The following is a 22,494-nucleotide window of genomic DNA, read 5'->3' as shown; positions in this document are numbered from 1 at the left end:
ATATAAATATATATAGATATATATATATATAAAAAAGCAATGCTGTGTCATATTTTGGAACAGATCAGTTTGAAAGCAGTCCAAGCAAATGCTATAAATTATTTGCTGATGAGCTTACTGATGCCACTGGAATAGAATCATTTTTGGCACCGAAGCAGTTAGAACTAGAACAGCACTCGGTGGAGAGCATAACTCCGCCAGGCTGAACAGTTTACGTTTTTGTATCCTACCGATAGGCCAGATCGGGATCAGGACTTGAACCAAAATCTATTTGGCTTGTTGTTGTCACTTACGCAACTCATCCACCAACTTTTGTCACAAGTCGTCCACAACTTTTTGAAATATCACTTCGAAAATTAAAAATTATCGTATGCGGATTTGGATCTTCACCGAAATCGAATAAATTAGTCCTCGTCACACACTCAACGTGTACACCAAGTTTCGTCCGAATTCGTCCACAACTTTTTGAGATGTCGTGCTACATATCATTTTTTTGCCCGATCAATGGTGAAGAATCACCTTAAAAATTCTCGGATCCAGATCTTCACCAAAATCTAATCACTTCGTCCTTGTTACATCATCCCCAAACTCTTCATACAATTTTCGTCCAAATCTGTCCAAAACTTATTGATATATCCCATTCACAGACAGACAGACAAACAGGGGTGAATACATAACCTCCATCCACCAGTAACTGGAGAGCTCATCGACACTTTAGAACACAGTGATTAAGTAAATCATTCAATTGATATGAAATCATGGTTTTAAAAGTCATATAAAAGTTTAGTTTCGTGCCGTTCATGCAGTCTTAACACTTTATTTAACATGTACAAATACTGCTAAACGGGAGGGGTTTGAAAGATGCAAAAAGGTGATTTGTATTCAGTGTTCAAGCATATAATTCAATAAAATAAGAGATTTTAAAGGTCGTATAACAAAAAATTCCGAAAGTTTACTGCTGTTTATGGAGCATCTTTTACACTACCCTATCTAACACGTACATTAGTTATTCGTGCTTGTTGTTTGCATCCTTTATGATGTCCTTAACAGTATGTTTCCTGTTTGGAATGATTTTCAATTTCGTTTGACTGCCAGATTGGCAGACATAGTAAAATAATTACCTCGCTCCTCTCTGAGCATGTACGATCAGGACAAATTCAGAGTCAAATTACTGTTAAACTACAGGTTTGTTTTCCGATTTGTGTTAAAAATATAACACTCAATTGAAGTTAAGTTGTTCCTCCATCATAACCTGACATTTGTCCATCTGTCTATCAGTCGTCTACAAACAGACAGACAATGAACCAGTTGCTTAACCCCATTTTTCGCTTCACGTGCATTTTTCTCCCACCCCTCCCATCTCATGCATCTGCTTCAGAACTGGCAACCTTTGTGGCCAAACAGCTTCAGTATAGCTACAACACTGGCATCTATCCAATTACATGGAAAACTGCCCATGTATATGTCTTGTGCACAACAAACAGGAATGTCAACAACCATTAAAACACAGTTTTTTGAAGAATAGAGAAAAGAAAAAAAAACGCTAATTTTTTATCCATGACGAGCGGAGACCAAACCAAATGCTTGAAAAGCACTCATTCTGAAACAACTTAAATCAACAAGCTTACCAGATAGGTGTGGACTTAAGCTGTGTCCATTCTCACTGCTTTTTTCTGTGCTTTCTTCTGTGCTTGGTTGTGGGCTTTGTTCTGGGCTTGGTTCTGGGCTTGGTGATTTTTTAGCTTCCTGTGGCTCTTGGCAAATGTAGATGGTGAGGCGAGGACGCACAGTTCTAGCAAAGCATGCAGTAACAGCAATGAAAAAGATGCCAATCGCAAAAGTAAGTCAGCAACCTTTCCCCTTGCTTGCATATTGACAACTCAACACATTTGCTCATTAAACACCTTTCCAGCAACTTGCATTTGACAGCTCCTCATCGACTCAACATCAAACAAAACACCACTTTTTATTGAACATGTTGTCTATTGATACAGTACAAGTATAATTTAGTTGGAAGATGGAATATTTTAAAGAGGTATATTTTCAAGTTTTCAGTGGATGCACGTTGGTGCAAAGTACAAGTAATATTCATTGAAATGACGTCTGGCATTGGAATATTTGGCATTGAAAGATGGAATATTTTAAAGAGGCATTGTCTGGCATTGAAAGATGGAATATTTTAAAGAGGCATTGTCTGGCATTGAAAGATGGAATATTTTAAAGAGGTATATTTTCAAGTTTTCAGTGGATGCACGTTGGTGCAAAGTACAAGTAATATTCATTGAAATGATGTCTGGCACACTGGCACGAGTTCCTTCTGCATTTTCCACGTGACCGCGCTCACATTTGTTGTGAATGCATTCTCCCGGAACTATAAAGTAGGATCATAGGTTCCGAGAGCAAAATATCACGTTGGTGCATGCATACTGGGCTGTGCAATACATCATTGTTTGGAATGCTTCAAATATTCATGTATGAATGTCTGGCAAGAATTTGGTGGTGTAAAAATTAGAGCGACCATTCGAGTCTGGAGGGTTGGTGGTTCTAACCCGTGCGACCACGGCTGAGTCATACCCAAGACTTAAAATGGTACATGCTGCTTCTTTGCTTAACGCTCAGCATTCAAAAAGGATAGAGCATGGAAAACAACCATAGATGGCAACCATTGCGCAAGCTTTGCCCACTGCATCATTGAGTGCCTTTTAATGGCTAAATTGACAGATATATTGGTGCTGTATAAATGCTGTGGATTATTATCCCCATGCTATTAAAAAAAATGTTTGTCTGTCCGTCCGTCACACTATCGCCTCCTAAACGGTTGGACAGAAATTCACCAAACTTAGTAGTTATGATCACCACATGGCAAGAAGGTACAACAGCAGTATCATTTTGGCCGCCACCCAGTGGGCCAGGGTCAAAAACCGAAAAATGCAATTACGGGCACATTTTAAAACAAAACTTTGTAAATGAAATCGACATTGGGGGACACATTAAATATGTAACGATTTCTTGGATTTGACCTCCGGATTAATACACCGAGGAATGGGGACTTGGTGTCACAGGGTTCAAAATGGAAGTTATTTTTGACTCAAAATTGTATATTGGATCATTTATCATGGAACTTTTTGCTATTTTTCAACTTTGCTTTTTGTGGGAAGCGTGGGGACTTCACTCTGGTTTAATTTAAACATGCAGGAGGATTGACTAAAGAACCAAAAGCAACACGCATCAATGATTTTTTAAAAAGGTTTAATGATTGATAAATAAGGATCGGGAAATATAAACACAAAATGATGGAATGCAACAGCGGGGAGAAATGAGCTTATCTCTAAAGCGCAAGGAAGGACAGAGAGACAGGGTGAGAGAGAAAGAAGAGAAATAAAATATGGATGATCCAGTGGATAGGTCACTTGGATAGCACCCACAGGAAGAGCTTGTTGAGTCAACAGTGCACATCAGTTGAGGGAATCCCTGGGTGAGATGATGAACTTTATGTAGAAACCCAGTTTAAGTAATTTATTTACAAACAGAAAGTCTGATTTATTTCGTGTGTTTTTATGATAAAGCATACCTTGGCGCACGAGAAACGGAAAGCCTGGTCGTTGAACTCCAGGGTGTTTCCATGCTTGCACCAAAAATGTGATATTCGACGCACGCCAAGCGAAAAAAAGGAAAATCAAGTTTTCTGCTCCCGTGATGTCACAGTGTACAAATTGGGCCCACAGTGTACAAATTTCACTGAAATGATGCTTTTACATGTCCTCGACTACAAATGTAAAGATAATTGTGATCAGATCACCTTTTGGGGTAGCTTTTTGCATTTCTGTTCCCAAAATAAGAATTTTTTTACTTGCACTTGTGTCATTTTTGGCAAGTTCGGGGCCATTTTAGAATTATTTAATGGAGAACAACCCACCCTCAAAAACCTAATTTAAAAACTGTCCAAAGATGCATTTTAAGGGGTCAACCATGTCTTTGTGGACAAATGAAAAAATATATATAGCCAATCTCCCTAAACTGACTCCTTTACCGCTAAATAATGCAATTCGCTCGTTTAAGTACAGTACTGTACCTCATTTCATGTGGTGTGGATTAGGCTTACAAAAAGTAAATGTTGCCTGCATATATGTTTTTGGATGCTATATGGCAGGGTTGTAACATATTTCAATTTTATAGCTCTATCATCACACTGGTTGCTGGTTGGAGACATCGAATGAGGTATTTATCTTTGCAGGTTTTGATGCTTCAGTACTCATTGATCATGGCTGATGACTGCATCATCCATTGCCACTGTGAAACATAAAACCAGACTATCAAACTATTAACTGATAAAAATTGTGGGAAAATTGAAAAATGTGCTGCATTCTACGGAGACACACCTAATTTCAAGTACCATTCGTTACAAGAAAAAGTGTCAAAATTCAAATCCAGAGGGTATTATTCAGCATGCTACAAACGATTTACATCACTCCTGTCCTCAGATATTTCCCCTGCAACATCCACATCATCACAGTCTTCATCAGAACTTCACCTCAGAAGTGCCACCAGTGACATTACTGTTTCATCATCTGGGGTTTCTGATGATGTCTGCTTGTCTTGAAACCAAAAGTGCAAAACAGTCAAGGAGAAAAAAAAAATACCCAAACAGAGGCACGCTTGATTCAGCCGAGAGCTAAATCAAAGACCTGCTGAAACGACATAGGGATTCTGAATTGTCAGCGAAGGTGGGCAATATTGACTTACATGCGAAGGAAGTCAGATACGAAAACAAATGTAGACAGGATAATGCTGATGCTCTCAAAAAGAAAGCGACCAAAAACAAGAGAGACCAGGATGACAAAGTATATGTGGAATTGTGGATCGTTGATGGTTCAACATCTTCCTCCTTCCCTATTAACAGCGATGTCCCTCAGGGTTCTGTCCTGTCTCCAAAACACTTCCTTCTTTTTATCAATGACCTTCTTTTGTCGACAAATAACCAAATGCACGCGTATACTGATGACTCAACATTACATTCCTCCATGTTTTTCCCATCTGCCCCATCTTCCCTCACTCGATCTATATCTCGAGTGATCACAGCCACATCTATAAATTTGGATTTGGACAAGATTCCCCAGTGGGGCAAATGTAATCAGGTTAATTTTAATGATTCCAAACCGCATTTCTTCCAATGGCTCTCAAAAACTCCTCTAAACTCTCCAAAATCCTTTCAAAGCTCCACAATTACACCATGTGATTCAATAAACTTACTAGGTATTACCCTAACATCAAATTTATCCTGAAATCCACACATTACACAAATATCTAAGTCTGCCTCGAAGAAACTACGAGTCCTGTTCACATGTCGAAGATTCTTCTCTCAACAGTTGCTTCAACGATACAAAGGATTTATTCGTCCTTGTATAGAAAACCCTCCCATCTACTTTTCCTCAACAATCATCTCGAAGAAGTTATGTCACTCAAGCTTTTGGGTCTCACTATCTGCCATGATCTTTCCTGGAAAAAACACCTTTCCAAGCTGGCTCCCAAAGCCAGTCACCGACTGGGCATCCACCATCGTGTAAAGTCCTTCCTTGGCACTACTGAACTTCTCACCACATACAAAGCTTTCATCCACAGCTTGATGGAGTTCTGCTCTCCCCTCTGGGCTGGTGCTCCTTCCTGCCTTACACCTGGCTTGGCTTCACGCTGTAGAAACAGAGGCTTTTAGAATCATTGTTATCTCCCGCGTGAAGATGATTCTGAGGGTCTTTCACTCTCTCACTGCAGCTAAGTTGGCGGTCTTTCTGTCTTCTACCGACTCTTCTCCGGCCTAGATCCCCCAGCTCGGTCTGTGCTCTGTCCCCCAAAGATTCCTGCAGGACACACAAGATCTGTCAGCCACCTTCTTCTGGTGAAACTGCCAAAATCAAGACTCTCTGCTCACCTTCACTCCTCTGGAACAAACTCCCTCACTCTCTTCAATCCCCCTTCACCCTCCAGGTCTTTAAAACAGCTGTTTCACCACCATCTCTTATCTTCCCCCATCCAAAATTTTGATCTTTTCTACCCCTGTTAATGCTCCCCAAATCCACCATTTATTAATTCCGTTTTCTTTCCTGAATGTCCTGGTAGTGTCCATTTATTTATACCATGTTCCCCGCCCAGCCCTCTCCCTTCCACAGATCTCCCGATGTCCCTGTTCTCTACTGTTGTTGTGCTTCCCTCTCTCCCCCTCTTGTCTTCCGCTCCCTTTTTTATATGTTATATGTGTTAGCTCTTACACAAGCCTCGACTTAGTATACAAAAAAAAAAAAAATCCTTTGCTGAAGTGTCGTGTCAGGTGAGAGAGGTACCCACTCCCAGCCAACTGGCATGATGACAATATAAATCACCACATCTGACTAAGAGAGAGTTTGTATGAATGGATAGAAGTTGGTCCATATTGTCAGAGAGTCCGACGTAAATGGAGTCACCACTGTTTGGTGGACGGTATAACACACATACAAACAAAAGTTGAGAGCAGAGGGGAAGCCGTAGCTAGAGGTACTCCGAGAGTGGTGAAGTGACAGCAGTACATGGAGAGTGAAGAATAGAGTTTTGGATAAAGAGAGCAACTCCGCCACCAGGACGAGGCTCAGGTTTATCATGCCGGAGGAGGGAGTAACCAGGGAGAGATACAAAGGAGTCAGAGACATCTTATAGGAAGGCTTCTGGTGAGCAGATTATGTCTCGTCTGTCAGTGAAGGCCTGGGTGTTTCAAGTACATACCATTAAGGAAGAGAGATGGGGGGTGGGGGGAGGGAGGTGGTCGGGTACAAGATAATGGAGGGGGAGGTAGGGAGAGCAGTTGACAGTGTCAGAGATTGCAGAAGAGCTAGGAGAGAGGGCAATATGAGGTTAATGAGGACGAAAAGCTAGGTTGTGATGAGATGAGGCACAGTGAGAAATAATGAGATGGGGCAGAGGGAAGTAGAAGATTGGACGTTGAGGAATGAGTTTGAAGAGGGAGGGCAGGGGAGGAGGCAGCTTTGTGGAAGTGTGAGGAGCAATTTCAAAAAGGAGGGGTTAGGGGGGAGATTTGAGGGAGAAGTGGGGGGGGAGCTTGGAGGGGGAAGAGAGCGAAGTTTGCTTTGAGGAGGGAAGAGTGGCTGTTTTGAGATAGAGGGTAAGAGGGAAGCTTTGAGTGGGAGACAATGAGAGAGGCACGGCCATGGGGGACGAGGGAGAGAGTGGGAAATGAAAAGGATGACACTGGTTAGTGTGTGGTGAAGATGGGAGCAGGAACAACATTTTAAGGGGAGGGATTGGGGAAAGGTAGCGATGGAATGGGGTAGGAGGGAGTCTAGGGAGGCGACATGGAGTGGGATGCAGGTAAAGGATAGGGTTTATAAAATGTGGGCAAGTAGAAGTAGGGGAGGGAACAGACGCAGAATGGATTGAGACTGAAGATGTGTGCAAAAGGAAGTATTAATGGAATACAAACATCCATTGCAAGCTGGGGTTCTCGAGATCTCCAAGTCGGATATACGTTTGAAAACGGGGTGGAATAAAGGCGAGTTTAGAGAGCGCAGAAAGGAAGAGCTGTAAGTGTTGGAATGACAGAAGGATTTATTTGAAAGCAGTCTTTTGAAGAGGAAGAAGAGTGAATTATACAGTCGTGGCCAAAAAATATTGGCACCCTTGCACTTTTTTCAAATAATGCACCATTTCTCCAGAAAATTGTTGAAATTAAAATATATTTTGGTATCCACATTTGCATTTCTTTGGTTTGCAGTGGAACAAAACAAAAAAAAAAGCAAAAAACATTACTAAATCGGAGCTTATTCCACACAGAAATCCTAAAATGACCCGGACAATATTATTGGCATCTTTTAGAAGTTGTTCGAAATAATTAGATTTCAAGCAGGTGATTCTTCTTTACTTTGGAATGGAACTTACCTGTGGTGAGATGCAGGTGCCTGCAATATAAAAATCACTCATTCAACCAGTTTGAATAGAGAAAAGTCATTCTGCTGTTTTGTATCACTGTGCGTACCACAATGAGCATGGAGAAAAAAAAAGGAAACCAGAGAATTGTCTGAGGAGGTCAGACAAGATTGTAGCCAAGCATGGACAGTCTCACGGCTTCAAGTCCATATCCAGAGACCTTGATGTTCCTGTGTCCACCGTACGCAATATTATCAGGAAGTTTAAGGCCCATGGGCACTGCAGCCAACTTCACTGGATGTGGCCGCAAGAGAAAACTTGATCGAAGATTGCAGCGAAGGATTGTTAAAATGGTGGAGAAAGCACCTCGATCAACTGCCAAACAGATTCCAACTGACCTTCAGACACAAGGTACGACAGTTTCAACTCGTACCATCCGTCACCAACTCAATGAAAGGGGGTTCTATGGTAGGAAACCCGGGAGACCCCACTGCTGAGAGAGAGCGACATAAGAAAGCCCGACTAGAGTTTGCCAAAACACACCTGAACAAGCCAAAATTATTCTGGGAGAATGTCTTGTGGACAGATGAGACCAAATTAGAGCTTTTTGGTAAAGGACATCATCTGTATGTTTACAGAAAACAAAAAGAAGCCTTCAAAGAAAAGAACACCTTCCCTACAGTCAAACACGGAGGAGGTTCAGTGATGTTTTGGGGTTGCTGTGCTGCCTCTGGCACTGGGTGCCTTGAATGAGTGCATGGCATCATGAAATCAGGAGAATACCAAGGCATTTTGGAGTGCAATGTTCAACCCAGTGTCAGAAAGCTGGGTCTCCGTCAAAGGTTGTGGGTCTTGCAGCAGGACAATGACCCCAAACACACTTCAAAAAGCACCCAGGAATGGTTCAAGACAAAACGCTGGACTGTTCTGAAGTGGCCAGCAATGAGTCCAGATCTAAATCCCATTGAACACCTGTGGGGAGATCAGAAAAGAGCAGTTGGGAGAAGGCATCTTTCAAATCTGGGAGAACTGGAGCAGTTTGCAAAAGAAGAGTGGGCCAACTTGCCAGTAGAGAGGTGTAGGAAGCTCATTCATGGCTCGAGGAAGCGCTTGACTGCAGTTATTTTGTCCAAAGGCTTTGCAACCAAAATAATATGAAGTCTTGGGTGTCAATAATTTTGTCAATGCCATTTCTTTTTATTTTCTGATTTAAAAGGATATATTAAGTTCTGAATCAAAAACAAAGATTCTGTATATTAACAGTGAAATAAAGAATTGTGGAGACCACATACTTTTGTCAATGTCAACTTATTTTTAGACAAAATTGTGAGTTATTTGAAAAAAGTGCAACAGTGCCAATATTTTTGGCCACAACTGTAATGGAATAGAGAATTCAATACAGGAGAAAGAGGAGAAGAATAAGAATGAAATATAATAGAATAGAGAATTCAACATGGGAGAAAGAGGAAATTTGAACATTTTAAAAGGCACAGTAAAGACCATCTAGGTAAGTCATGGAGGTGTATATAAGCAGTTGGTCGGTACTGTGGGAGGAATTACCTTTTTATTATTATTGAACATAAGATAGAAGAAGGGTAAAGCAAAAGCTTGAAGAAAAGAACGTTGAGCTGCCTTAATGAACGGACTGGGAATGCAGAGTGGAAACGGGGAAAAATTGAGGGGAGAACGGAAGAGGAAGTAGAAGTGGTGGAAGTAGGGAGCTCTGTTAGGGAAGTAGGGCAGGTGAAAGGTTTGGAGGTAATAAGGAATTATTTTTTTTCTACTTTAAGGCACTCAACATGGGATATAATTGGGAGGATTTGAAGAAGAAATGAGGGGATTTGAGAGAGAAATAAAAGGACAGAAGGCAGTAGGGATAAAAGACAATTAAAATGATCGTGGATTCGAGTGAGCATAAGAAGAGAAAGCAGGAAAAAAAAAATTATATATATATATATATATATATATATATATATATATATATATATATATATATATATATATATATATATACACATACTGTATATATATATATATATAATATATATATATATATATATATATATATATATATATATATATATATATATATATATATATATATATACATATATATATATATATCAAATGAATCCATTTTTAGTTCTCCAACCTTTAATGAGCAAACAAACAACTGCTCGACGTTTCGATCAGCAACACGGACAAACGTGCATCCACTGACCTTTCTCAAGAGTAAAGCAAAACAACTCCAGACCCTCCCTTATATAAGGGAAAAAGGGGCGGGGACACTGAACCACCTATCAATGCCCTTCTGGAACAACTCGTGCCATTCAAATTTAAACCGTACATCAAAACCGTTGCACCACTGAAACCACACCTTGGGAGGTCACATCAAAACAACCGTTAAATCACACTAAATCACACGTTGAATCAAACAAAACGGAGCATAATTCAAATAAATTGATGAAAAATAAACAACATGATTAGTAATAATTTATATGTTGGGTGACGCAGTTTCCCTGGTATGTTTCTGCATGAGAGGGCCAAACGCTAGTGGTAAATCCAACACCTCGTCTGTGAGCGACACCACAGACTCCTCCACATGCCATGCCTCCAAAATCATACTTCGTTTACTGGGGGTTGCCCCCAAAATGCTGGCATTATCCCATAGGGGAACATGGCCAGCCTTAAACTTAATGCCAGCATTTTGGGGGCAACCCCCAGTAAACGAAGAAGGAGGATTTTGGAGGCATGGCATATGTAGGAGTCTGTGGTGTCGCTCACAGAGGAGGTGTTGGATTTACCACAAGCGTTTGGCCCTCTCATGCAGAAACATACCAGGGAAACTGCGTCACCCAACATATAAATTATTACGAATCATGTTGTTTATTTTTCATCGATTTATTTGAATTATGCTACGTTTTGTTTGATTCAACGTGTGATTTAACGGTTGTTTTGATGTGACATCCCAAGGTGTGGTTTCAGTGGTGCAACGGTTTTGATGTACGGGTTAAATTTGAATGGCACGAATTGTTCCAGAAGGACATTGATTGGTGGTTCAGTGCTCCCACCCCCTTTTTCCCTTATATAAGAGAGGGTATAGAGTTGTTTTGCTTCACTCTTGAGAAAGGTCAGTGGATGCACGTTTGTCCGTGTTGCTGATCGAAACGTCGAGCAGTTGTTTGTTTGCTCATTAAAGGTTGGAGAACTAAAAATGGATTCATTTGATTTTAATCCCAACTGCAAGTCATTACTTTATACATATATATATATATATATATATATATATATATATATATATATATATATATATATATATATATATATATATATATACATATATATATATATATACACATATATATATATATATACATATACAGTCACGTGAAAAAGTAAGTACACCCCATGTAAAGTTTTGACTTTTTCAACATATTTCAACATACAGCTATTTGATCTTCATTTCAACAATATTGATAGATAAAGGTGATATAATATAACAAATATCATGAAACATTTACATTTTGTAGTCCATTGTATAATTTAAATAAAAATAAATGCAAATTTCGCATGTGGAAAAAGTAAGTAAACCCCGACATTTATCACTACTTTAAATACCTAAAATTAGAATCAGGTGCACCAGCTCAGGTGCAAATGATTAGAACATAGTCAGAGAGGATAGTCTGGTGTTGGCTTAGCGGTTAGGGCGCAGGCTCGGGATCCTAGGATCCTGAGTTCGAATCCCGGTCGATCGCTGAATTAACGCCAGGGGGGTTGACTCAGCCTGTCATCCTTCCGAGGTCGGCAAATTGAGTACCAGCTTGCTGGGATGAATGATCAGGGTGTGTACCCCGATTTAGAATAGGTACACCATATCCATGCACATCGTAAGAGCGTGACCAAGGGTTGGTGTCAGGAAGGGCATCGGGCCATAAAAACATTGCCTCAAACAGGGAACCATGATTATGATGGGGCCCGCAAGGCTAACCCCCCTCTAGCGGGGAAAATGGCCTTAAAACGATCATTCATTCATTCATTCATAGTCAGAGAGGATCTTGGAGGAACTGTCTTATTTAAACCTCAGACATTTCGTTTGGTTTGCTCTTTGTTGTTGAAGTGTGCGGCGTCACCATGCCTAGATCAAAAGAGCTCTCTGAGGCCTCCAGAAAGAAGGTTATAGATGCCCACGAGTCTGGGAATGGATTTAAAAAGATCTCCAAACAATTTGAAATCAATCATTCGACTGTCCGGAAGATCATCTACAAGTGGAGAAGATTCCAAACAACTGCCAACTTGTTCAGGCCAGGCCGCCCCAGCAAGTTCAGTCCGAGAGCAGACTGCAAGATGCTGAAGGAAGTCTCGAAGAACCCCAGAATGTCATCACGGGACCTACAGGTAGCTCTTGCCACTGTTGATGTCAAAGTGCATGAGTCTACCATTAGAAAGAGGCTGCACAAATTTGATCTACATGGGAGGTGTGCCAGGAGGAAACCTTTGCTGTCCAGAAAGAACATCAGGGCAAGACTAAAGTTTGCCAATGAACACCTAGGCAAAGACCAGCACTTCTGGAACAATGTGCTCTGGACAGATGAGTCAAAGGTAGAGCTATTTGGCCACAGTACCAGAAGACATGTTTGGCGAAAACCAAAGACAGCATTTGACCACAAGAACCTGATACCAACTGTAAAGCATGGTGGTGGAAATATTATGGTTTGGGGCAGCTTTGCTGCATCAGGGCCTGGGCAGCTCACCATCATAGAATGCACTATGAATTCTTCTTTGTACCAGAGGGTGCTTGAGGATAATGTGAGGCCATCTGTCGGAACGTTGAAGCTCAACCGAAGGTGGACCTTGCAACATGACAATGACCCTAAACATACCAGTAAATCCACCAAGGAATGGCTGAAAAGAAAGAAATGGAGGGTTCTGGAATGGCCAAGTCAAAGCCCGGATCTAAATTCCATCGAGATGTTGTGGGGGGATTTGAAACGAGCTGTGCATGCAAGAAACCCCTCAAACATCGCACAGCTGAAAGAATTCTGCATGGAGGAGTGGGCGAAAATTTCTCCCAGTCGATGTCAGAGACTGGTAGGCAGTTATAAGAAACGCCTACTTGAGGTTGTTTCTGCCAAAGGGGGCAATACCACCTATTAGAGCCAAGGGTGTGCTTACTTTTTCCACATGCGAAATTTGCATTTTTGTTTATTTAAATTACACAATGGACTACAAAATGTAAATGTTTCATGATATTTGTTATATTATATCACCTTTATCTATCAATATTGTTGAAATGAAGATCAAATAGCTGTATGTTGAAATATGTTGAAAACGTCAAAACTTTACATGGGGTGTGTACTTACTTTTTAATGTGACTGTATATTAAAAAAACTCTCATTTTGGGAATGAAAATGAAAAAAATATCTTTCTCAAATGGTGATCTGATCACAATTATCCTATCATTTGTAGGCGAGGACATGTGTAAGCATCATTTAAATGAAATTTGTACACAATGGCCCATTTTTGATGTCACAGGAGCCAAAAATGTGATTTTCCTGTTTTGCTTGGCATGTATTGAAAATCGCAACATTTTTGGTGCTGGCGCTTTAATGGACTGGAGTTGAACAACGAGACACCCAGGTTTTAGTGCCCCAAGGTATGCTTTTATCATAAAACTCGAGCAATGCAACTGTGTCGCCAATATGCCTCCGCATAGTCCCACAACGGGTAGATGTCCTCGTTCACTGTCCTAAAAATAAACGAGTTTGATTTAAATCCCTTCAGCTGTTTTCAAGTGTCACATTTTCACCAGCCATGACAGGTTTCACATCGATCAGTGAAGCGGTTTCAGAGAAGGGATTTTAAAAAATATCGGCTTTCAAGCTAATCAAAGGGAGGCCCAAAGAGCCCCTCTCTTTATATAAGGGATTGTTTCTCTGTATGCAGCTTTTACATTGGGACTGAAAATGCGTTTTTCAGCTTCTACTGGACGAAATTGGCTGCTTATTTCAGAAGTAAATGCTTTGTACGTTGAGGTAATATGTTCCAAATTTCAGCAACGTCCGTTGATGCATGAAGGGTTTACATTCAAAAAATCTCGTGTGCATGCTGGACTACCTTTGTGTTCTGAGGAGGAACCAAGTAATGCTCTAGAAAAGTTCATATAAAGGGGTGCCCTACATCTGGCAAATAAAATACATTTACTTCTTCATACAGCTGATTGAATCAAATTGGCACCCGTTGATATGAAATTTTCTAGAGCATTACTTGGTTCCTCCTCAGAACAAAAGGGTAATCCAGCATGTACATGAGATTTTTGAATGTCCCTTCTTTTCTATACTTTGCCACATGGCACATACCCTTATATAAAGGGGCCTTTTCTATGCCCCTGGCATTTTACCCAAGTATAGCTCCCATACCACATGACATATGACCTTTAAAAATGTACACTCTACATATGTATGGGTAGGGGATCACGTTTGTGAAATTTCGTGTTGATCGGATAAGGTTCGTTTTTATAACCTAGATGGCTGCCAAACCACGTGATCTACGACATCACCATTTTCAAACTATATGCAACAGTGGTGTTAGATGATATTTGTAAAATTTCGCTTCGATTGGGTAAGCGGTTTCAGAGATATAATTATTTCATATTTTCCTTCAATCCAATATGGCTGCCACACCATGTGACCAATGACGTTTTCGTGATCATCTTTTAATCGTCATGACTAGTCAATGACACACAAAGTTTCAAGTCAATCGATTTTGTGGTTTGGGAGAAGATGGTTTTTAAAGGTTTTAGGTTAAATCCAATATGGCTGCCAAACCATGTGACCTATGATGTCATAAATTTAATATTTCAATACAAATGGGTCATAGATCATGTGCATGCAATTTCAGATTTTTAAGATAAGGAAGTCGATTAAAACATTTTTGCCTGGTATACCATTTCACCTATGATGCCATCATTATCATGCTTTTGTTCCCCATTGATAGTACTTGACAATGTGCCAAGTTTAAAATTTTTAATTCAGCGTTTTCTGAGAAAAATGTTTTTAATTATTTGTGTTTAATCCAAGATGGCTGCCATACCACATGACTTATGATGTCACAATTATCATAGAAACATTCTGCATGGGTATCACTCCTACCCTGAAAGTTTCGTCTCAATTGGGCATGTGCTTGCTGAGAAAAACGAGGTTTAGCCCGTACGAACGGATGGACGGACGGATGGACAAACCGAAAACATAATGCCTCCGGCCACCTTCGGGGGCGGAGGCATAAAAATACACACCAGACAAATCAGACCTTTTTGTAAATAAACTCCCTAACCTGGGTGTCTAATGTGACTATGATGTTTTGCAGAACTCTGAGCAATCCAACTCTGGAGCACGTTCTGGATTCTCACAGCTTGCAGTATGTCCCGAACCGGTCCAGCCAACTGTTTTTCTCAGCAACAACTCGTCAAACCAAACCTCATAGCCCTTCTGGAGCTGTTTCATCTGCGCTTCCCAATTGGACCACAGAAAACCGTCCCTGTCTTGAATGGAAGAGCCGATGCCAGTTCAGAAATTTGGAATCATTTGTCCCAGACTCTCGACCACATCCAAAGGTAGCAATCCCTGATTGGTCCATCAGGGCAACCATTCATGCCCCTGGGGCGTGAGGCTCGCTGGTGTCACAGGGCTTATGCCACCTGTGACGCAACCAGGAAGAATATGGACAATATAATAATAAAAACAAAAATATTCTGCGAAATGATAGGCATTTTAAAGGGAAATTACAGCGGGATGACAAGGAACAACTAAACAACCAATCTCTGGAATTGAGGGTGTGACAGCTAATCCAAACACATAATAATAAATAACCAACCAACCCATGATAATTTTTCAATTGCTGTTGACTATTTCAATTGAACTCAATGTATGGCATGGAGCAGCATGTTTTCTGATGTTTTCTTCTGTAGTTGACAAAGAGCAAATTGAATATTAACATCAAATTTGCTGTACCTCTCCTGGGCTGACCGATTAATCAAAGCTAATCTCCACTCCAGCCACAGACCGAGCATCTTTCGTCATTTCACGTTTTTCCTCGACTAATCAGAACTATTCATAGCCTACAACAAGGCCTGTGTTGATAGCACAATGAAGTGCTGCTCTACCTATGGGTTGGCACCCCAAAATCAGATCTGCGTCTCCCTGATTCTGTGGAATCTAAAGCTGTCACCCGTACCCCTGAGATTAGACAGAAAAACAATGCCTCTTGCTCTCACATTAATTGGCTTGTGGAAGCGAGGTTCCTGGTTTATTGTACCATATCTGCTCTGGTGTTCTGGTCTTGCCTCATCTACTCTCTCTCTCAGCCCTCTGACCCTCCCCATCTCCTTGAGGATGCACACATTCTTCCAGCAACCCCATCCTGGTTACACATCCATAATTCAGGTTTCTGTCCACCTCAACTCTTTTGTTCCACTTTTTTCCCATTTGTGGAACTGCCTCCCCTCCTCGCTCTCCTCGTTGTCGATTCCCTTGTTTGTCACATAAAATTCATCACCCCACGACTCCACACATTCAATATGTCGCCTTGTTTCCATCTGCCATATGGCTCATCCATAAGCCTAGATTTTGTCGACAAATAATTTTAAACAAGAAGACGTCATGCGGAGCACGATACTTGCAAAATACGCCCCCCCACCCCCTCCCCAAGAAAAAAAATTCCATTGATACAGCAAATTGTCTGTTTTTTCAGATGAAAAATGATGATTTTGGAAGGTTTACCTTGAGTTGACCTTTTGACCTGAAAAATAGTTGGTTCCCCTATTTAGTGACTCAATGTGCAAAAGCTGTTCAATTTTCAAGTCAATCGGTTGAGAATTGACGGCTTTTTAGATGAAAATTGATGATTTTTAAAATTTGACCTTGAGTTGACCTTTGACCTTAAAAATAGTACGTTTCCCAATTTATTGACTCGATATGCAAATGCTGTTCAATTTTCAAGTCAATCGGTCGAGAATTGATGGCTTTTTAGATGAAAATTGATGATTTTTAAAATTGACCTTAAGTTGACCGTTGACCTTTGACCTCAAAAATAGTTCATTTCCCAATTTAGTGACTTGATATACAAATGCTATTCAATTTTGAAGTCAATCGGATTTAAAATGGCGATTTTAGAAATTTGACCTCCAGATGACCTTTGACCTCAAAATCAATAGGCTTCTCAATTGGGACGACTTATACAACTTGGTGAAGTTTCCTGACGATCGGTTTAGAATTGTGACCTGTAAGCGGTGACAAACAGACAAACAGACAGACAGACAAACAGACAGAACCACAAATGGAACCGACCAATATACTTGAAAAATCTTTGATTTTGCAAGTAGTAATTAAAGTACAGAAGTGATGTAAAAACAATCAACTGCAAAGCAGGATATAACAAAGGGTGTACAAGGAACAAGTAGGCAAGGAAATGGGAGCGAATAGCCAGTTTATGTTGTCAAATAGTACAAACAAACACAAGGCCTTGTAAAACATAAAAGTTGTTAGATTACAATCATGTATGCTAATTCACTGGCATTTGTGTTGTAGCAAATAAATTTCACAACATACAATCATTCATTTACTGCAAAACAGTTCATATGCAGTGGACATACAGGATATTGGACAACCCACAGGGTGATATAAACCCACACCTGGAATTGAGGGCATTGAAAAGTCGGATTCCATCAGCAGCTCCACATATTTGAATGATGTCATCACGAGAAAGCTTCAGCATATCTGCACCTAGAAATGTAATTGCAACTCACACACCATATACGGATGGCAGGGAGCCAGGGTCCCATCTGCACATGCTCATTTTTTTTGTCATGTTTTTGTTTTCTTGCTCCATCACAACCTTGCAGTTGCCTCAATCTCATCTCATTTTTGATCCGCCCCTCAAGGAGGGAATTTCAGATCGAAGTGCATATTGCCTGCAAAGTACACGGTCATCAATAAAGGTCATTGCTGCCGAAATGAACTTTAAGAAGTTCTCCTTGAAATGATTGTGCTTTTGCTTTTTCAGTCCTGCATTTTTCACATTTTTCTGTGCATATTGATTAGCCCAACTACAAACGGTTCTTCTTGGCCTTAATCTTCTTACAAAAAGACATGACAACCATGAGAAGTGGCAAATCAGATGGGTGAACATATGCATGATAATGCCACAACGAGAGTGAGATTGGGCAGGATAGATTGAAAGCAAAGTGAGGTTACACTTCAGGATGGAATAGAAAATTGAAAGAATGACACAGGATGGAAGAAAATATTGCAAAATATATTACTAGTCATACCAAAGATATTAAAAATGGTACTTGCTGCTTCCTTGCTTGATGTTCAGCAGTTAAAAGGTTAACAGCATGGACAAACAACCATAGTTTGGTATCCATGGGTGGAGGAAATTACTTCTGAAATTCCCCGCTGAGTGCGGTGAGAAAGGCAGCCTCATTTTGTGATATCGCTGGTACCGAGAGTACCCCAAGAAGCTAGGTGGCTGTATTTGTCTCGTCTTAACAGTCGTGTTGGGTCGTCGTGTGTGTGTGTGTGTGTGTGTGTGTGTGTGTGTGTGTGTGTGTGTGTGTGTGTGTGTGTGTGTGTGTGTGTGTGTGTGTGTGTGTGTGTGTGTGTGTGTCGTTGGTTATCTTAATTTGCGGGTTTCAGGAGGTTGAACAAAATCCTCCCAGGACTCAAAGTATCCACCCCGCTTCGGTAAGGGATCACAGGTGAGAGAGAGTGAGAGTGAGAGTGAGAGTGAGAGTGAGAGTGAGAGTGAGTGAGTGAGTGAGTGAGTGAGTGAGTGAGAGAGAGAGAGAGAGAGAGAGAGAGAGAGAGAGAGAGAGAGAGAGAGAGAGAGAGAGAGAGAGAGATAGAATTGTGAGGAACAGAAAATGAAAAAACGACGTGTGCGCGCACGTAATAATCTCAACGGTTCTGCTTGTGTGAACATCCGGTCTGGTGATGTCTATACAGTGCCCTCAGAAAATATTCACACCCCTAGACTCTTTTCACATGTTGTGTTACAGCCTGAATGTAAAATTGCTTAAATTGAGATTTTTTTTGTGGTCACTGATCTACACATAATACCCCATAATGTCAAAGTGTCATTTACTTTCTATCAATGTTTACAAAACAATTAAAAATGAAAAACAGAAATATCTAATTTACATAAGTATTCAACCCCCTGAGTCTATACTTTGTAGAAACGCCATGGTCAGCAATTACAGCATCGAGTCTTCTTGGGTATGTCTGTATCAGCTTTGCACATCTGTATTTGGGGAGTTTCTCCCATTCTTACTTGCAGATTTTCTCAAGCTCTGTCAAGTCGGATAGGGAGCGTCGGTGAACAGAAATTTTCAAGTCTTTCACAGATTCCCAATGGGATTCAAGTCTGGGCTTTGGTTGGGCCAGGACTTTCATGTTCTTGCTCTGAAGCCATCCCAGTGCTGCTTTGACAGTATGCTTGGGATCATTGTCCTGTTGGAACATAAATCTTCACCGCAGTCCAAGGTCTTTTGCACTCTGAAGCAGGTTCTCCTCAAGGATTTTGCCTGTATTTGGCTCCATTCATTGTTTCCTCTATCCATACAAGTCTCCCAGTGCCTGCCGCTCAAAAGCAACGCCATAGCATGTTGCTGCCACCACCATGCTTCACGGTAGGGATGGTGTTAGATGGGTGATGAGCTGTGCTCAGTTTCCGCCAGATGCAGTGCTTTTCAATCAGACAAAAGAGTTCACTTTTCATCTCATCAGACTACGGAATCTTTTCTCTCATGTCTTTCAGGTGCCTTTTTGCAAACTCCAAGTATGCTGTCATGTGCCTTTTTCTCAGGAATGGCTTCTGTCTGGCCACTTTCTCATAAAGCCTAGATTTGTGATGGGCTGCAGAGACTGTTGTCCTTCCAGCAGGTTCTCCCATCTCAGCCAAGAAACTCTGTAGCTGTCAGAGTGGTCTTTGGGTTCTTGGTCACCTCCCTGACCAAGGTCCTTCTTGCCCGGCTGCTCAGTTTGGTTGGACGGCAAGCTCTAGGAAGAGTCCGGGTATTTTCATATTCTTTCCATTTCATCATGACGGCGCTCACTGTGCTCTTAGGAACTTTCAACACTAGAAATTGCTGTATACCCTTCCCCAGATCAATGCCTCCTCACAATTCAATCTCGGAGTTCTACGGACAGTTCCTTGGACTTCATGGTAGAGTTTTTGCTCTGTCATGCACTGTCAACTGTGGGACCACAGATAGAAAGGTGCGTTTTTTATAAAATAATGTCTAATCAATTGACTTGGCCACAGGTGGACTCCAATTAAGTTGTAGAGACATCTCAAGGATGATCAAAGGAAATTGGATGCACCTGAGCTCAATTTGGAGTGTCAAAGCAAAGGGGTTGAATACGTATTGACTCAAGACATTTCAGATTTTCATATTTCATTATTTTGTAATAATTTCTACAATAAAATTTCCACTTTGATATTATAGGATATTATATGTAGATCAGTGACAAAAATCTCAATTTTATTTTAAACTCAGGCTAGGCTATAATACAACAAAATATAAAAAAGTCGAGGGGTATGAATACTTTCTGAAGGCACTTTATGTCTGTATGGCCTTAAAATTGATATCTCAAAATTCCTTTGACGAGAGTTTGGCATCAGGGTCTGATATCCAAGCTTCCCACTTTCAGCTTTCCTCCTTCACTCTGCTCTCTCATATCAAGCTTTCTCTCCGACCGCTCTATCTCTGTAATTGTTGATGGTTCAACATCTCCCTCCTTCCCTATCAACAGCGATGCCCCTCAGGGTTATGTCCTGTCTCCAACACTCTTCCTCCTCTTTATCAATGACCTTCTTTCTTCCATAAATAACCAAATGCACTCGTATGCTGATGACTCGACATTACATTCCTCCATGTTTTCCCATCTGCCCCACATTCCTCATTCGATCTGCACCTCATTTGATCAACAACAACAACAACAACATGCATTTTAAGGCCATTTTCCCTGCTAGAGCGGGGGTTAGCCTTGCGGTCCCCATGACAATCTTCTCCATTTTGCCCTATTTTCTGCATCTCTCCTTGTTAACCCCTTGCCCGCATGTCTTCTTCCACTATCTTTAGCCAAGTCTTTCTCGGTCTTCCCCGTCCTCTACTTCCTTCGACATTCATTTCCATCACTCTTCTCAACCAGTCACTTTCATCCTTCCTCAACACATGACCAAACCATCTCAACCTGTTTCTCTTCACAGCATCCATCACAGGCTCCATTCCCATCATCTTTCGCAATTCATCATTTGTCTTCCTCTCTCTCAACGATACTCCGCACATCCACCAAACCATTCGCATTTCCAACCTTCGTTGCTGCTCTACGTTCACGCTCCCATAAATCATAACACTTCTCACACATGCAGCATACATTGGCCTGTCAATGGGATAGAAAACAAACTGTTCAGCCTGGCGGAGGTATGTGCTCTACCGAGTGACGTTCTAGTTTAACTTTGCATTGGCCTAGAGCCCTAGAATGTAGCAATTGTTCATTCCCTTTGTGCCATTTCACCGACTTTTTATTCGTTGGTTATATTAATTGCACCAAAGTCCTAATTAGCCATTTTGATGTGACCTTTCACTATAATTGCTTCAGTTTGTATCAAACTTGCATCACATTTTCACCCTATCTGGACCCAACTGCAGATACATTCAGGAAGGTTGAATTATCCAATCCTCCTCTCCCTCCCTCCTCCTTCCCCGGAATTATCCACAATTACGTTTTATAAGGATAGTGCTGTGGGAACATTTTAAATATACAATTTGGGATTGAGGCATTATCTGAAAAGGTTGATTAAAAGGAAGATCCTACATCAAAAGTAAAGTCAATCTTTTAAAGAGGTGTGGTGGTAATGAAAACCATTTGCTGTAGATCATTTTAAGTAAGCAATTTGGATGACTTATGGACAAATTCCCAGATAACAGAGGAATAACCTGCACAACTTTGTGAATTTGCACAACACAATTTGCTTTCTCAACTTAATTACATTCGTAAAAAAAAAAACTTGCAATTTGGCCAGGAAAAAGGGTATATGATTATGTATTCATAAATATGACATATTGGATGTATTGCTGATTATTTTATGTGAGGGTAACACCCTGACACAACGGATGTATGGAATCCACCGGCACGGAATCGCCCTGATTTACTGACATGACCGATGAAATTATCATGCTTCACCTGCAGAAGAAATGCACCAAGTGCTTTGTAGCAGTTTGGTGAGCTGCAAAAAGATTATCTGCTGAAACGAAGCTGGAAAATCGATTTTCATATTGAAGGAGTTAATAGATTGGATCTGTATGGTGAAGCATGACAGGACAAGGGTTGTGGCAAGAACCTTCTGAAGAACCAAACACAGCAGATTATTTTAAGTCCCAAAGTAAGTGGGAAGTAGACCGGCTTAAGCAGAAGAGTAAATTGAAAGAAAGGAAGTAAATGCATCAACTTGAAGCAGTGAGGGAAGGAGGAAACAAATGGCTGAGGTAAGTAGGTAGGTGCAACGATGTATCGCGATACGTTAAAG

At 40.8% G+C, this 22,494-nt stretch overlaps 1 protein-coding gene across 6 annotated transcripts in view; it reads right to left on the bottom strand.

Moving 5' to 3' along the window:
* LOC137438082 (transcription factor CP2) overlaps positions 1 to 22,494 on the bottom strand; it is a 176,642-nt gene that overhangs the window by 35,298 nt on the left and 118,850 nt on the right. For all 6 annotated transcript variants that reach the window (XR_013621062.1, XR_013621063.1, XM_078766601.1 and 3 more), the window contains 2 exons: positions 17,594 to 17,684; positions 1,629 to 1,792 (listed from right to left, as the gene is read on the bottom strand). Coding sequence is in view for 4 of the 6 variants with exons in the window: in XM_078766601.1 (XP_078622727.1) it covers positions 1,629 to 1,792; positions 17,594 to 17,684 (255 nt within the window). In the remaining 2 variants the exon portion in view is untranslated. The remainder of the gene's footprint in view (positions 1 to 1,628; positions 1,793 to 17,593; positions 17,685 to 22,494) is intronic.

The sequence above is a fragment of the Myxine glutinosa genome, chromosome 12 (assembly GCF_964187855.1).
Source record: "Myxine glutinosa chromosome 12, kmMyxGlut1.1, whole genome shotgun sequence".
NCBI classification, from domain to species: Eukaryota; Metazoa; Chordata; class Myxini; order Myxiniformes; family Myxinidae; genus Myxine; species Myxine glutinosa.
This window is presented reverse-complemented; position numbering and strand designations above follow the sequence as displayed.